Here is an 18,165-nt window from a genome sequence, read left to right as displayed (position 1 = left end):
AAGAAATAATAGTGATAGAACTTCATTTGGAATGCTGTTTCTTTTATAAAAAATATGACTTGAACTTGCTGTTAGGAATGATTCCATTCAGAACAAAAAGCAATTAAGATTATCACTGTTTTCTTTCTTAAAGTTTAAAGTGATCATTATGTCAGTTTTAATAACAAATCAACACATTCCCATGGATTCCTTAAACTTCGCAATTTTAGGATATGTAAAGGAGAAAAATGCAAATCTAGTAGAGAAATTAGCATAATTAGATGACTGCAATACCGTGTATTAAATAACATGTATTTGCATTAACACTTACCTACAAAAATTGGTAGGGATCACAACTGCATAGCCAACACATGTGCCTCCCAAACAACTTCCTAGTTCATGAAATAACCCATGAGCCATAGATTCAAGGGGCAAGACAATCAAAAAAACACTCATGAAGATTCCATTGGATTTCTACAACAAATGAATTTGTTGTAAGAATTGAATGCATACAATTACAGTTTTATCAGTTTGCAAATGAAAATACATAACATTTAAAATCACAATATTTTAAACATGATTCAAATGCAATAGCGTAATCTTAACAATGCTAATTCTCAGTTTGGTCCTAACCTCACCTCCCAAAAGGTTCAATAGTATGCACTACAACTTTTAACAAAAATATAGCTGAAAAAGCTTATTAAGTATATGCACAGACTAAGCCAAATATTTACAGTAGAAGGTCTATATTTGTATTTCTGATTTTTAAAAATATTAATATTTCTTATATAAATATGCTTTTCAAGAAAATGCATATTTATATAAGAAAAACGTAAATATTTGGCTGAGTCTGTGCATATACTTAATTAATGAACAATTCCACTGCAGTGGAAAGAAGTATACAGTCTTTTTTTCCCCTGTCATCCAGTTAACTGACACCTGTCCTCTTTCTTGGTGGCTTAGGAGGCAGTTGCAATACATCTATATAACAATTCTCCCTAGTTGAAAACTATTGGTTTGTCATCTGTCTTAGTGCTTACAAATATAATGAAGTAATACTAAAAATAAGGAAATTAATAGAAACTATTGTTAAATGGTTTTAATTATGATGATTTTGTGGCTAAAAGCAAGTTGAGGGGGACCAGGGGTTGATGAAAAGAACACAGAGAAACCTAAGGAGCTACTTCCTAAATTAGAGAAAGAATTAACTATCAGGTTTGCTCTGAAAGCAACTTGGTTTACAGATCTTCTATCTTTCAAGGAGAAACTAAAATTAGTGTAACTTTAACCATCCCAGTTAGACAAACAGCTGATAGAACTAAAAGATATTTCCTGTCTTGGACTTCTGGTTGGCTTTTGGCACGCTTTGAGACGCTCCTCCGTGAGCGCTCGATCCCCGGCACTGTAAAAGCCTCCAGAACAGCAAAAAAACAGTTGTCTGGAGGCTGGAAACCCTCTCCCTGGGCAAAGGGGAGAGAGGAGAGCCGACAGGCGGAGGTAGAGCCCCTCAAGTGCCCTAGGAGAAATTCTGGGGCGCGAAGGGCGAGAGCTCCCTAGAAGCCTGTCAATCCGCTCCGGACCTGGGTTGACTCTGCTAATTAGCGGAGCAAGAAGCCGCAATCAACTCTGCTAAATACAAATGAGGGGAACTACAACATCCTGAATTGCTGCAGGCAGAACAAGCCAGGAGAAATCAGACTGCAAGTATTCAACTTAACTCCAATGTTTATTGCCTCCTTCAGAAGTAACAATTTAGTAAATTTGCATCAAAATGGCGATTGAAGCTTGAAAAGGGCGTGGAAAGTGAAAGTTAAAGGAAAGTTTCGTTTAGCTGGAAGCCTCTTGCCTGAAAAGAGCTTTTGTAATGAGAGAAGGAGGGTTTTAAGACGTCAATTTAAGATTGGGAAAAACTTCTGACTTTGATGAACTTTTCCTTTTGGCTTCTGACTAAAATATAAAGATTAATTTAACCTAAACTGAGAATGGCCTCAAAACCTGTAAAGACTGTTTCCACTAAAGGAACTGGGAGTGCTGGAAGTTCCCCAGCTCACACTTTTAAAATGCAAACCTCTGCATCCCCAACAGACCCACAGACTTTAACGATTGAAATGATACAAGAAGCCCTAATAGCTACACAGACTAAACTTGCCACTGTGATTAACGAAAAAATTAATGAAACTAATGAAAAAATACAGGCTGTTTCAGAGGACATTTCAATTCAGAATCAGGAAATTAGGGAAGATATATTACTGGCATTTAAAGGTCTGGCAGGCAATATTGAAATATTGGATGACAAAGTTGAAGAAATTAAGCAATCTCCAGAAATTTTGAATAATAAAGTTGTAGAGACTCAGAATAAATTTGAAAGGGCTGAAGCTGATGTAATCATGATTCAATACAGGGATATGGAATTTGCTTTAAGAATAAGAGGGGTGAAGGAAAACAAAAAAGAGAATTTGAAAGAAATGATGTCAGAAGCATTGGCACAGATGTTAGGGGAGAAGAAAGTGGAGTTAGGCTGGCAGATTGACAAGATATATTGTCAATTTGTGGGTGGCCAGACAGAAACATCTACCAAGAGACATTGTAATATATTTTACTACAAGGAGATTACGCAATGAAATTTTACAGGCTACCTTCAAAAACAAGCTTCAGGTGGAAGGCCAGGAGGTGATGACAATGAAAGAAATTCCTCCCAAAATGTTGAGAGCTAGAAGGGATTATGCCTTTGTGGTGGATGAACTGAAAAAGCATGAGATACAGTATAGATGGGAAGTGCCAGCCGGCCTAGTGGTGACATATTCGGGAGAGAGATATCGCCTTAATACAATATGGAAAGCAAGAGATTTTTACGTCAATGTGTTAAAGGCTGGGACATCCAAATCACCAGAAGGAAAAAGAAAGAAGGAAATAATGGAAGGAGAGAGAGAAGAGCTGATGACAGTAGTCCGGGGGGAGTTTCAATGAGTCAAGAAGAATTGTTATAGATTGCTGTTCAAGATTTGGATTTAATTGATATATCAGAAGAACCAAAGGATCAAAGACAGACTAGAGCAGCAACAGCTAAACGCAGGGAAGAATTAAGACAGCAACAACTTCAGATGGCAACTCAAGAAACTACCAAAACAGAAGCAGTGGGAGGAGCCAGACCTAAAGGTCAAATGAGGCAAGAACATCAGAAAGTGCTCCAGATGCTTCAGAGGCCCAGAGATGGGAACTAGATTTTTAACCTGGAATGTCAACGGTTTGAATTCGCCACAAAAGAGGAGGAAAATATTTCACTATCTTAAACAATTTAAGAATGATGTAATTTGTTTACAAGAGACTCATATTAGGATACAAGATCAAAAATATTTGACAAATACAAGATTAGGTACACATTATGTAGCAGCAGCACCAGAGAAGAAAAACGGTATAGTCATATATTTGAAGAGAGACTTAATTGCCAAATTAATTGAAGCAGATGATCAAGGAAGATTTTTAGCGATTGAACTTTTAATAAAAGGAGAAAAATTACTGGTAATTGGAGTATATGCCCTGAACCAACAACAGGAAAAATTTTATAATCTTCTACATTCAAAATTGATACAATGGGGATACAAGACTTGTATCCTATTGGGTGACTGGAATGGTGTTTTGGACATAAAAAAGGATAAGAAGGGACCTAAGCAAAATGTTTTAACAAGAGCAAGATTGCCCAAGTCGTTTTTGGAGATGATGGACGATTGGGAGTTGAGGGATATTTGGCGTGAAAGAAACCCAGAAGAAAAAGATTTTACTTTCTTTTTGGATAGACACCAATCCTTTTCAAGGATTTATTTTATACTAATTACTAATGATCTTTTTTCTAGGGTGAAGAATACGAAGATTTGTTCAAGAACACTGACAGACCATAGTCCAGTTTGGTTGGAACTGGAGTATGGAAAAGGGCCTAGGAAGTCCTGGAGGTTAAATGATAGTCTGTTTAGATATGAAGAAAATGTAAAAGAGTGTAAAAAATTTATGAAGGAAATTTTTGTTATGAATATGCAAAAGGGTACATCTATGGAAATGGTATGGGATGCAAGTAAAGCATATATGCGAGGCATTTTGATATATTTGAATAATAAATATAGAAAAAAACAGGGGGAAAAAAGAAAAGAATTAGAAGATATTAGAAAACAGGAACGAGCTTTGATAGCTAATCCAACAGATAAGAAAATTAAAGAGGCAATTAATTTACTGAAAGGTCAATTTAATATGTTAATAGCAGATCAAGTGGCAACTAACTTACAAACAAATTTTGTTTGCAATTAAGCAGTTGAAAGTGGGTAAAGCTCCTGGGACGGATGGTTTGACAGCTGTTTATTATAAAAGCTTACAGGAGGAAATGGTGGAACCATTGAAGGAATTATTCAATAATATACAACAGGGAGGAGAGGTACCTCCAACTTGGAAGACAGCTTTCATTTCTTTGATCCCAAGAGGGTCAGGATCATACAGATCCAAAAAACTATAGGCCGATTTCACTTTTAAATACAGATTATAAGATTTTTGCTAAAATATTAGCAAATAGATTAATGACAATTATGCAGCAAATGATTCATCATGATCAAACTGGTTTTATAAATGGTAGACAAATGAAAAATAATGTAAGGCAAGTTGTTAACTTACTAGAGTATTTGGGAAGGAACAACCAGGTCCCCGCAGTGCTAGTATTTTTTGATGCTGAGAAAGCCTTTGATAGATTGAATTGGCATTTTTTATTAAAATTAATAGAAAGGATGCAACTTGGAGAACATTTTATACAATCTATTAAGGCAATATATCAAAAACAAACAGCGCAAATAATAATCAATGGTGGTTTAACAGATATTTTTAATATAGAAAAAGGAACAAGGCAAGGCATTTTTTATTAAAATTAATAGAAAGGATGCAACTTGGAGAACATTTTATACAATCTATTAAGGCAATATATCAAAAACAAACAGCGCAAATAATAATCAATGGTGGTTTAACAGATATTTTTAATATAGAAAAAGGAACAAGGCAAGGTTGTCCCGTCTCCATTATTGTTTATTTTGACGCTGGAAATCTTACTGAGTAAAATATGTGGGACGGATACAATAAAGGGAATTAAAATTAGACAGCATGAGTATAAGCTACGGGCATTTGCGGATGATCTAGTTGTTACCTTAGCCCAACCAGTACAATCGATTACAGCCTTGATGGATATAATTAACTTATATGGACAAGTATCTGGTTTTAAAATAAATACTGCTAAAACAAAGATAATAGCTAAAAATATGACTAGAAGCCAAAAAGAAGAGATAGAAAGGGTAACAGGATTTGAGATAGTTAAGGTGGTTAAATATTTAGGGGTTTATATTACGACCACAAATACGAAATTATATCAGCACAACTATGAACCATTATGGCAAAAAATACAGAAAGAGATAGAAAATTGGAAAAAACTACAACTGTCATTGCTGGGAAGGATATTTTACCAAGGTTTTTATTTCTTTTTTAAATGATACCTATACTTAAAAAAGATGAAAATTTGAAGGAATGGCAGAAGGGCATAAATAAATTTGTTTGGGCAGGGAAAAAACCGCGAGTAAATAAAAAGATAATGCAAGATACACGAGAAAGAGGAGGTCTTAAAATGCCCAATTTAAGATTGTACTACAAAGCCGCTGCCCTCTCAGCAATTACTGATTGGATAAATTTAACGGAGGAAAGGATATTAAATATTGAAGGATATGGTCTGGTCTATGGCTGGCATGCTTATTTATTGTATGATAAGAAAGTAGATAAGACTTTTAAAAGTCATATATTAAGAAATGCTCTATTACGTGTCTGGAAAAAGTATCAATATAAATTAAATGATAAGTTACCAATATGGACAGTACACAGACACGCGATAGAAAATATAAATTTGAAGCAAAAGCAAGATAAGACTACATACAAAGAACTCCTTTATAAAGGAGTCAAACGACAATTAAAACCTATGGAGCAATTAAGAGAAGAAGGAATAATTAGAACTTGGTTTCAATATGGGCAGCTGCAGGCCAGATGGAGAGAAGATCCAAGAGCCTTGGTAGCACAGTGGTCTAAGGCACCCTGTTATTAAGCTGGTTATTAAGACCAGCTGCCTGCAATTACTGCAGGTTCGAATCTCGCCAAGGCTCAAGGCTGACTCAGCCTTCCATCCTTTCTAAGGTAGGTAAATTGAGGACCCAGTTATGGGGGCAATAAGCTGACTTTGTATAAATATACAAAAGAATGAAGGCTATTGCTTAGCGCATTGTAAGCCGCCCTGAGTCTCCGGAGAAGGGCGGCATATAAATCAAATTAAAAAAAAAAAAAAAGATCAAAAAATTGGTATTTCGCAACAGGATGAGAATTTGATAAAACAAATAAGAGACAAAAGTCAAATGCATATAAAAAGGTTGTATAATGTGTTCGTGGAAATAGATTCAGAAACAGAACTAGTCAAGGACTGTATGATAAAATGGGCACAAAATGTAGGAGAACCAATAATGATGGAAACATGGGAAAAGATATGGGTTAGAAATGTAAGATTTACACAAACTTAAAACTTAAGAGAGAACTTTTATAAAATGTTTTATAGATGGCATTTAGATCCAAAAAAACTAGCCTGTATGTATCCAAACTTACAACCTAAGTGTTGGCGATGTGGATGTGAAGATGCTACGTATTTTCATATATGGTGGACATGTAAAAAAATTAAGGCATTTTGGATAAAAATATGGTGGATTATGCAAAATATTTTAAAGAAAAAGATTAAATTTACACCACAGTTTTTTTTTGTTGGGAATAGTTACGGATTGTACTGTAATAGAAACTAAGTTGGTTTTGAATTTAATAACAGCTGCCAGGTTACTGGTGGCACAGTATTGGAAGAAGGAAGATCCACCTACTATTGAGGAATGGACACTAAAAGTCGTGCATTTGGCAGAGATGGCAAAAATTTCAGCATATCTTAAAGACCATTCAAACGAAAGATACATAACGGAATGGAGAAGATGGATTGACTATATTCAAAACAAGTATCAGACTAAGAAGATTCATATAGCTTATGAGTGAAACATTTTTAACTTTTAGCTTATGTTTATAGTGTTTTGAGTTATAAGGAGTTAAAGACCTAGAAAGAATTTGAAGTCAACAATTTGTTAGCATATTTTAGTTTTATGTTTGTGGATGCTATACCCTGTGCTTGTTCTGGGAAGTCAAGGGAGAGGGGTGGGGGGAAGGCTGAGGGGGGATGGGTGGGAGGGCAAGGGGGGAGGGAAGGGCTGAGGGGGGAAGGGCGAGGGGGAGAAAATGTTTGTATTTCTTATAAAACTTTTCAATAAAAAAAAAGATATTTCCTGTCTTGTTAGAAGGAAATAAAAGTGGTAAGAGAAGAGAGGTGGCATTCACAGGTGGTTTCTATAAACAAAAGGAAAATAAATGAACTAGCTTACTTTAAAAAAAGAAGAGACACTTTGGTTATATCTTGTGACAAGCTAAAGGATCATTTTGTAATTAAGTATGAAGATTTTGTAGACCAAGGGTGTCAAACTTGATTTCATTGAAGGTCGCATCAGGGTTTGACCTCAGGGGGCCAGGGTGGGCATGGCCAGCTCGACGTCACTCATTCTGGGGCATCTGCAGTGGCCCGAGCACTCTGCCAGTGAAAACCGGCTCTCGAGCTCCATTTTCAGCTCTGACAGCTTCCTGCAACTCTCTGCCAGCAAAAATGGAGTTCTGTTTTTGCTGGCAGAGGCACTGCAGGACAGTCCTTCCCTGTTTACACGGCGGCCCCACGGGCCACATCTAAGCATCCTGTTTGCCAGATCCACCTCCCGGGCCTTGAGTTTGACACCCCTTTTGTAGATATAGCTCTTCAGAGAGGAATAACTTACCCTCTACTACCACTTTCTCCCCCCCCCCCAATATTTCAGGGACTGCCACAAAGAACAGAGGTCAATTTATTTTCCATAGCACCAGAAAGCAAGACAAGAAGCAATGGATGGAAAATGAGCAAAGAGAGAAGCAACAGAGTAATAAGGATAAATTTCCTGACAGAACAATCAACCAGTGGAACAGCATGCCTTCAGAAACACTGGAAGCTTTTAAGAAGGGATTGGACAACCAATTGTCTAAAATGATATAGGCCAGTTATAACCTTTTTGCCATTGTGTGCCTGAAGTGGGGGGGGGAGCACGGGGGGGTTGCGCACCAATGTGCCCACACCCATAATTCAATGCCTGTGCCCCATCCCACTTTTGGCACGTGATGGCAAAAAAGTTACTGGTGGGCCCGGTAGGTCTGTTTTTTTGCCCTCCCCAGGCTCCAGAGGCTTTCTTGGAGCCTGGGGAGGGCGAAAACGGCCTTCCCCACCCCCACCCCCCAGAGGCCCTCTGGAGGCCGGAAATGGCCTGTTTCCCGACTTCTGGTGGGCCCAAAAAGCCCGAAAATCAGGTGGCTGGCACGCGCTTGCATGCTGGAGCTGAGCTAGGTCAATGCTGGCGTGCCCACAGATATGACTCCATGTGCCATGCGTGCCATAGGTTCGTCATCACGGGTATAGGCTACTGCTTAAGCAAGGGGTTGGACCAGAAGACCTCTATGGTCCCTTCCAACTCTATTTTACATTCTGTAAAAGAACTTGTAAGACAAGTCATAGTGAAACCTGAATATATGAACTCCATGTTCATTACTTTTAGTATGGCAGCTACTAATGATGCCACTTAAATGGAAAATGAAACACATCTATTTACACCTTAAATACTCATCTCAATCTTTATTGTAGTCATTAATGTAATTGTCAGCACGTCAAGATGCTTTTTTAAAAAAATTTGATTTATATTTCGCCCTTCTCCGGAGACTCAAGGCGGCTTACAATGTGTTAAGCAATAGTTTAATAGTTAAGCAATACTTTTGTATATTTATACAAAGTCAGCTTATTGCCCCCACAAACTGGGTCCTCAATTTACCCACCTTAGAAATGATGGAACGCTAAGTCAACCTTGAGCCTGGGGAGAATTGAACTCGCAGTAATTGCAGGCAGCTGGATGTTAAATGCTGCCTTAGGAGGCATTAGCCTCCTATGCCACTCATTTATCCTAGTGCTGACATAAGAAGGAGAAGACGGCCTGAAAACCTGACAGAAATCACATTTAATCACATTTGTTCACATGTAATCACGCTGCTGAGCCATGGGCCTGGTGGCTCAGGAGACTGATAGCATTGTGATTAACACCAGCTGTCTGCAATTACTGTAAGTTCGAATCTCACCAGGCTCAAGGTTGACTCAGCCTTCCATCCTTTCTAAGGTAGGTAAATTGAGGACCCAGTTTGTGGGGGCAATAAACTGACTTTGTATAAATATACAAAAGTATGAAGGCTATTGCTTAACACATTGTAAGCCGCCCTGAGTCTCCGGAGAAGGGCGGCATATAAATCAAATTTAAAAAAAATAAAAAATTAACAAGCACCAAATATAATGCTAATGTACATCTACAAATGTAGCTGAACAAATTAAAATAAATGGCAAAAAGTAAATATCCATCCCCTAAACATTCTTCCCATTAGCTGAAAAGTTTCCGCACTGACTTTTATGATGTGTCACCAAATCTGTTGCTTGCCCATCAGTCAAATGATAAAATGCAGCCCACACAATAAAAAGGGTTGTCCTTTTTTTTTACCCAATGAAATTTTTACATAGCTCTTGTGGGGAAAAACCAGGAGAAAGGAGTATTTAACCTATAAAGTAATAAAGGTTAAAAATAAAATAAACAAAAATAAAATAAACAGAGCATGGTGGGTCCATTTCAATGCATAATATTCTATCCTCTTTTATTTTTTGTCAAAAGCCTTAACCATAATTGTTTTAAAATCTCTTTTTTGCTACACATACTTTAAAGACAGTTCGACAGAGGACTATAAACACATTAAAACCTACCTGCCAACATACTGTACCCAAAACTGCTGTTGCAAGAAGGCTGAAAAAGACAAGTTGTTCTGAAATTAAACAAAAATGGCGCATTCCTTTAGATGCCATTACTCTGTCGAGGCTATTGTTGTCTGCTCTGTGTGTGTAATATATTTTGTGACAGTCATTAAGTTTTGTATGAAATCCCCAGAGAGTTATAAGAAAAATGATGTGACAGATGATCCAGAAAATGCCAAAAATGGAAAAGCCTGGTATTACAAAGTACCAGAGATCCAAATCACCTAGTTTAAGTGCTGAAAGGATGAAATAAATCAGTTCAATAAATCCAACAAAAATGACTGAGAATCTTCGGCAAACTCGACCACGATATAAATAAGGTTTCCAACGTTCAGTAACTGAAAGTCCACTGAAGTAAACATCAAGAAGGGGATCAGCTATTAAGCAACTAAAAAAACATCCCAAGGGAAATGGATTTGTTGGTATATGTAAGGATGGAAAAAATAACAAAGAGGCAAGGAGTCCGAAAATTACTAAATTTGGAATTGCCAAAAATGATTTCATCCTCAAATCAATAATCAGCATTGCTAAAGCCACAATCAATAGAATAATACTCATGGATTTCTCCACCAGCATAGTTGTACTGGCAATTGCAAATCCAACCAGCTCAAGTACTTCAACCATCGTTAGTAAAATAGGCCGATGATGAACACAGCCACATATTCTCTGCACCAAAGCATACAATATTCTTATAATTATGGAGGAAAAAAGTAAATATTTTGTTGCTTCTTCCTTTACATCATTTTTAAAAGAATTATTATCCAGGAAACAAAGAAGGCCAAGTAAAAATCCAAACCAAAGATTAGAGAGACTTAAACTTGCTGCTTCCATTGAAAAATAGTAATAAAGTATACTTGCAATTCCAAGAACAAATAAACCAAGGATAAAAATTATGAGTATTAGTGCATCTGCAGTTTTTTCCCACCTGACATAAAGACCCATACATATTGCTGCCAACAAATTCATTCTGGCTAAATAGCCAAGATAGCGGACAGAGGAATGCATGTTCACTTCTCGATTTGCTTCTTCCAGTCTTGTCATTGCTGCATACAGACAATGGCTAACACAGTAACGCAATGATCTACACATGTAAGCAGACTGGTAGGGATTATACCCACTTTACAGAATATAAATGTTTAAATTTCATCCAAGAAATATGATGCACAAGCAGTCTTGCAGTATTGTTTCATTTATAATTGTCAGTCACTACTGAAGATCTGAAAAACAAACATAACTTCACATTAATAATATATTATATCACATAAACAGATACAGTAAGTCTGCATCCTTACATATTGTTTTTCAGCAAGAGATAATGTAGGCAATACAGTATTAAAATCTTAATATAGTAATATATGAATCCAAAAGGGGAAATCATTTTACATGTTCTCTGCAAATTACATGTTACATTAGTCAACTTTCATTTCTTACTGAAGAAGAGAGGTAGTGTTGTTGAAATAGAAGAAGGAAAAGCCAGGTCCTAGTCCTTCCTAGGCATTTGGAGATTCCATTCATTTCTACTTTTTGTCCCCCTCACATTTTGATTTTGCCATTTCTCTCATTATTTTGATTTTGTTATTCTTTTAAAAACTCTTCCATATATGAAATGGGAAAGTTGTCATACATTTCCCAAACCTAGTCTTATTTCCACTAAAGAAAATGTGTGGGATATTTATTTATATATTTTAAGTATTTATATGATCACCCAACTTGCAAAAGTGTAAAGTCAAGCAGCACTGTAAAATAAAAATCTCTGTACTTATAACTCTGTATGTATGAGAAAAGATTAGTATGTATACTGATGACATATTAATTCATTTTACAAAATACAAGATGTAAATATGCATCATATAGACAGATCATAGCTCACCAGCATAATTTTTACATCACTCAGGCCTTTTAATATTGTTACAGCCAAAAATGTAGGGTCATTTTTAAAATCATTTTTGCAGTGTTTGGAAGAAATTTATGGGGCAATGTTGGGTTTAAGTCCTGTACTGTAAATTCATCTCATAGCTTTAAGTCCTTAAAAATCAACTCTGGAAAAATCAATCTGTCCTGACTTTTGTAAGTTGCACCAGTGGTGGGTTGCTACTGGTTTGCCCTGGTTTGGGCGAACTGGTAGTGGGGGGGGGGAAGGCTCCACCCACCCACCCGGATGTCATCAAATACGCTCTGCACAGAAGCGTGTGAGTGAACCAGTAGCAAAGGTAGGTAAAACCCACCACTGAATTGCAGGTGCCTGTTATGCCAAAACAATTTTAATATATAATAATTATTTAATTTTCTGCCCCAGGCTTGTTCTTTTTAGAGCATGGCTCTACACAGTACAAGTATGCCAGATCCAAGTTTATTGGGAGGAGGGGGTGTCACCAGATTCCATTTTAGTTGGTATTGGCAACTACAGATTGGCAGGATAAGAAAGCTGTAGCATGAACATAGGACTTATTTTTTTTCCTAAGAGGAAAGCAAACTCCTCTTGAGTAAATGCAATTTTATAACTATTATCTATCATTTGAATTTTCTACTATTTTTCAATTTTGTTTTAATAGCAATAACAATAGCACATATACTGCTTCACAATGCTTTACAGCCCTTTCTAAGCGGTTTAGACTCAGAGTCAGCATATTGCATGAGGCTGAGTCAACACTGAACCACTCAGAACTCCTGGAGTGAGCAGTGAGTTAGCCTGCAGTACCAAACCATCGGAACTGATAGATTTATTGAAGAATATCTAAATTCATTGTAAGATTATTATCTATGGTTTCAAATGATGTTATTTACTATTTTTTAATCTTTCCAGCATATAGAAACAGATGGCTCTTTATGCAAACAAAGGAAGAATAAAACATACAATCTGTCAACTGCCCAAAATGTGTGCAAAATTACAGAAAATCATCATCCTTAAAATATTAGAAATATACTGTTACATTTATGTTGAATTTATTTTAAAATAATCTGGAAAAAACTATATCGTTTGGCTAGTTTGAAATTTCTTAAAGAACCTATCAGTACTGATCAAACTACTAAACTCGATAGTATTTACAGGAGTAATAATTATTATTATTATTATAATTATTAATAGTAATAATAATTATTAATAGTAATAATAAGCAAAATGCTTATTCCTACAGTATGCAAAAATGTAGATACCCATACACTTTGGTTTATTAGAAAAAGAGAAGCGATCTCAATAATATTTTATTTTCAAAACTTGACAGTCTGCTGTTGCTGCTCCTTTCTCTCAGCAGCCCTAAATGATGATTTTTCTTACTTAAGAAACCAATCTAATTATTTCTGCACACAAATGATCCAGCATTTCACGTTAAAGCCTTGGCCGTTTTAAATATCAGTTTCATCCCACCTTTAACATGCAGCGCGAGGTATTCAGGAGAACGAATTAGCGTGTTTCCTATTTAATGCTAATAGGGGAAAAGCTTCGATTTCTTAACTAAGTTAAGAGAGTTTGTGAAACGGGGTTAAGGCAATGTGGGCTCTGTAGGGTGGCGGGTGGGCAGAATGCCTATTTTAGCCGCCCACAGGAAACCCGGGTTCACCGCTTGACAGTAGACCGACTATTTGCTACCGGCAAACTAAGAGCCTTGAAAAGCAGCGAGTACGCAATCGCTATATGAGGCAGGAGGCTGAGAGGGCAGACCGACGGCCTTTTTCCCAACGCCAGGTGGGGCAATCACCCCCCTCCCCCCATCATATACGAGGCACATTCCAACTATGGCAGCCGGAAGAGACAGTGGTCTCTTAGCAGCCTCCGCTCACCTCCCGCCTCTGTCCTAATCGAAGATCAAACTGTGGTACCCGTGTGATTAATATCCCGGTTTCCTCGGCACTCACCGTCCGCCACTTCCTCCCAAAACTTCCCCTCCCGTCGCCATTTTAGCACTTCCTCAAAAGTGTTCGAATGGGTACAGGAAGAGCAAAGGTTCAAATCGCGCAACGCTCTGCCCCCTGAGCGCGTGGCAACGCTCCTAATCCAGAGCAGGATGGCTGAGCGGGAGGGCGAAAACAGCAACAGCAGAATGAAGGAGTAGTGCTTTAACAGGAGTTTTTTCCTCCGGGACGTACGACTTGACAGCAATGCAGAGACATCATTCATTCTTCCAAAGGGGGAATAGGAATAGGAATAGGAATAGGAATAGGAATAGGAATAGGAATAGAACTGGAAGGGACCTTGGAGGTTTTCTAGTCCAGCCCCCTCCTCAAGCAGGAGAACCTATACCATTTCAGACAAGTCACTGTCTTCTTAAAAACCTCCAGTGATGGAGTGGCCACGATTTCTGAAGGCAAGTTGTTCCACTGGTTAATGGTTAAAGGCAATCATGATGCCTTTTGTAGCAAGTGGAGTGACATGGCATCTTGTTACACTCAGCTTGTATTCAGAATTTATGGGATAAACACATGAGGAGGCGAAGTTCCTCTAAGACCCTCAAATGAAACCAAGCAAAATTACTGAAGGAGTATAGTGATCAAACTAATATTGGGGTCATTCCATGTCAAGTGGTCTGATTTCAGAAAAGTAACCAGCTTGACCACCACGGATTTCGATGAAATTTGGTGTAAACATGCACACAAGTCCCCAATGAACATTGGTAAAGTGTTACATTTACCGATGTAATACTTGTGGAGATAGAGTCATTTGTGTGACCCCCATACCACAGCCTTCGACAGTATGACTGAGATTTCAGCAACTTTGAGACATAATTTCTCAGGCAATATTTTGTTGAGAGAAACAAAACTTGGCCATCTTGTACAACTTCTTGTGCTCTATTAAACAAAATAATAAAAACATTCTCATGAGTGATCTCCATCTAGATAATTTGAAGCAAAGTTAGCCAAAAATGACTGCAGCACGAAAAAAGGGTAAAGTTTGGCTTTTTATATCTCTGGAAGGAAAGGTATGAGAAACGTGAAACTTTGTGCATAATAACTTAGCAACATAAGGTTTTTGAATATAAAATTTCATTCTACTGCTGCTTTCCAATAGTTCACAAATTGAGTGTAAAGGTGACTTTTTTGTAAAAATGCCAAAAATTGGGTATTTTCTTTTTTTTTTTTTAAATTTGCAATTTTATTAGAACACATATTGGACATTTACACAACATACAACATATAACTTATCATATTTAAGCATTATTTCTTAGTGGTCTTCCAGTTATTACTTTAATCTTCTTCCCCTTTATCTTAATCTATTATTCCGTCTTCTTCCCCTCCTTTTCCTCTTTTCCCCCCCTCTTCTTCCCCCCCCTTTTCCCCTATAGAGAACTGTACATTTTAGTTATCTCTTTACTATTATACATTTCTATCTTCATATTATATACATTTTTGTACCATTCCACACATATGATACATCTCTATTTTGTACTTCTATTTTTCTCTCCTAATAGTTATTGTTCTTTATTGTTGGTCTTAAGCCAATTATACCATTTATTCCATATTCTATAATATTCTGTCTCTTCTTTTTCTTTTGTTAATCTATCCATCTCGGCGCGTTCTAATATCTATTAGTTCTTCCTCTGTTGGGGTTCTTTCCTGTTTCCAGTTTTTTGCATAGGTTATTCGTACTGCTGTCAAGATGTGTAGCATCAAATATTTTACTTCTTTGGAATATGATTTTGTAAAAATTCCTAACAAGAATGTTTCTGGCTTCTTTCTATTTGTTGTTTTGTTATTTGTTCTATCCATTTCTTAATGAGCCTTGGTAGTACAGTGGTCTAAAGCACCCTGTTATTAACACAGCTGCCTGCAATTACTGCAGGTTCGAATACCAGGCTCAAGGTTGACTCAGCCTTCCATCCTTTCTAATGTAGGTTAAATGAGGACCCAGTTTGTGGGGGCAATAAGCTGACTTTGTATGAATATACAAAAGTATGAAGGCTATTGCTTAACGCATTGTAAGCCGCCCTGAGTCTCTGGAGAAGGGCGGCATATAAATCAAAAAATAAAAAAATAAAAATGTTTGACCAATTTTTTTTTTGCTGCCAGACACGTCCACCATAAATGGTAATATGTTCTTTGGGATTTCTTACATTTCCAACAAATTGCACTGTTATTCGGGTGTATCTTTGCCAGTCTTGTTGGTGACAGATGCCATCTGTAAAACATCTTCAACTGATTTTCCTTATATGCTGCCGATAGTGTTAATTTTGCATTCACTTGCCACATTGTTTTCCACTTCTCCAGATCTATTGTATAATTAAAATTCTGCGCCCATTTGATCATTGTATTCTTTACTGTTTCCTCCTCCATTTTATATAGTAATAAAAATTTATAAATTTTGCTAATTAGCTTTTCTTCTGAATCTAATATTACTTTATCTAATTCTTGTTTCTCTCTTTGAATTTCATGTGTCTTTATATGTTCCTTATATTTAGATTGAATTTGTGAGTAGGTCCACCAATCGATTTCTCTATTCAGGTCCATTTCCAACTGTTGTTTTGGTTTCAATTTTCCTTGTTTTATTAAACTGTTAAAGGTGTTCAAGGATCGAGCCCAATAACTCCATCACACAGGTATTCATTTAATCAGAAGTCTTTATTCATAACATGTCTCTTCCTTACAGGTGCTGTACTGGAACTGGCTCTGGACCACATGGTTGGACCTTAAGTACCACTGGGGCAGGGCTAAGGTAAGGAGGGGTCAATGGGTTAGGGTGGACCCTGGGGATCGATCTCACCAGCCCCCTGTCTCCTGGCCTGGGCATGAGGTTAGGTATTTATATGTGACAAAACCCCCTCTAAATGCCTGACCTGACTGGCTATGGGTTACGTGCGCACGAGGGGTTACCTATGAGAGAATGCCCAGTTTGGATGTTAGGTATGCATGCTGTTTATTTTGTAAAGGTTTTGTTAGTATGTCGGCTGTCTGTTCTTCGGTGTCACAGTGTATGACTTCTATGAACCCAATGTTGGAAAATTGCTTGACATGCTTGTGTTTGATGTCGATGTGCCTCGACCTCTGGCCCACTGCATCAGCTCTCGATATTTCAATGGCAGCTTTATTGTCCTCGTGGATAGTGATTGGGTAGGTGGGTTCGACCCAAACGTTGGTGAGTAGGTTGTCAAACCAGACCAGGTTATTGGTGGCTTTGGATAGGCATATGTATTCGGCTTCTGTCATAGAGGTGGCTACCAGGTTCTGTTTACCTGTGTATCAATGTACTGGGCTGTTGTTGAGGAAGAACACGTAGCCTGATGTGCTCTTCCTACTTTTCATGTCCCCAGCCCAATCAGCGTCAGCGTAGCAGGTTAGTGTAGGTTTTGTGGATGCTTCTGGTTCCAGAGATAGGCAAGCATCAGCACTGTGCTTCAGATACCTCAGTACCCTTTTGATAGCCTCCCAATGGTACATGGTGGGGTTACCTACATGTCGGGATAATAGGTTAACTGGCAAGGCGATGTCAGGCCTTGTCCAGTTCGCAATGTACAGTAGTGACCCTATGGTGGATCTATAAAGTGTATTGTCCTTGAATGCTTCCGCTTCATTATACATATCCTTTAAAAAGTCCGGTTGCATTGGTGTCTCACAAGTTTTGGCATTAATCATATTGCATTTCTGTAAGATTATTTTGTCCTTTTGTGAAAGCTGGAAGCCTTTGTCAGTTTTTGTGATCTGTACCCCTAAGTATTTGTCAACTTTTCCCAATATTTTTAGTGAGAAATGTTTCCCCAACTCATCAGCAAAATTATTGCATTTGCTAGCCTGGTCACTGATGTATAATATATCGACCAGATATACCAGAACGTATTCAATGGAATTATTTACCTTCTTAATGAAGAAGCAATTGTCCGCTGAGGTGGCTGAGAATCCCATAGACCTCAAGATTTTGGATAAGCACTCGTACCAATGCTTCCCTGACTGTTTCATTCCATACAAACTTCTATTTAGAATCCAGGTTTCTCCCTTTGTTGTGTTTTTGCTGGGAGGAGCTCTTACGTAAATCTCCTTATCGAGTTCAGCATGTAGATAAGCGGTTTGTACATCGAATTGATGGACTTCTAGGCCTAGTATAGATGCTATCACCAGGGCACACTTTACACTCTTGGCCCTGACTGTGGGGGAATATGTCTCTGTGTAGTCTTCTGGGTACTTTTGAGCAAACCCCTGCGCTACTAGTCTGGCCTTGTATAAGATTTTGTTATTCTCCAATGTCTTAATTTTGTAGACCCACC

General features: G+C 37.6%; 1 protein-coding gene across 3 annotated transcripts in view; it reads right to left on the bottom strand.

The window, feature by feature from the left end:
- TMEM168 (transmembrane protein 168) overlaps positions 1–13,877 on the bottom strand; it is a 28,911-nt gene extending 15,034 nt beyond the window's left edge. Inside the window, exons 1-4 of one of the 3 annotated variants that reach the window (XM_070946985.1) lie at positions 13,832–13,877; positions 11,098–11,196; positions 4,633–4,696; positions 311–453 (exon numbers count right to left, since the gene is read on the bottom strand). In XM_070946985.1, coding sequence (XP_070803086.1) covers positions 311–453; positions 4,633–4,696; positions 11,098–11,126 — 236 coding nt within the window. In that variant the 5' untranslated portion in view covers positions 11,127–11,196; positions 13,832–13,877. Of the gene's footprint in view, positions 1–310; positions 454–4,632; positions 4,697–9,931; positions 11,197–13,831 lie in introns of those variants that run through there. The other 2 variants (XM_070946986.1, XM_070946984.1) reach the window with 2 other exon arrangements.
- Between the last annotated feature and the right edge of the window lie 4,288 nt (positions 13,878–18,165).

The sequence above is a fragment of the Pituophis catenifer genome, unplaced genomic scaffold (assembly GCF_029215685.1).
Source record: "Pituophis catenifer annectens isolate HBS135680 unplaced genomic scaffold, rPitCat1.0.hap2 SCAF_7, whole genome shotgun sequence".
Taxonomy (NCBI): domain Eukaryota; kingdom Metazoa; phylum Chordata; class Lepidosauria; order Squamata; family Colubridae; genus Pituophis; species Pituophis catenifer.
The sequence above is the reverse complement of the archived record's forward strand: the minus strand, read 5'-3'. Positions and strand labels throughout refer to the sequence as shown.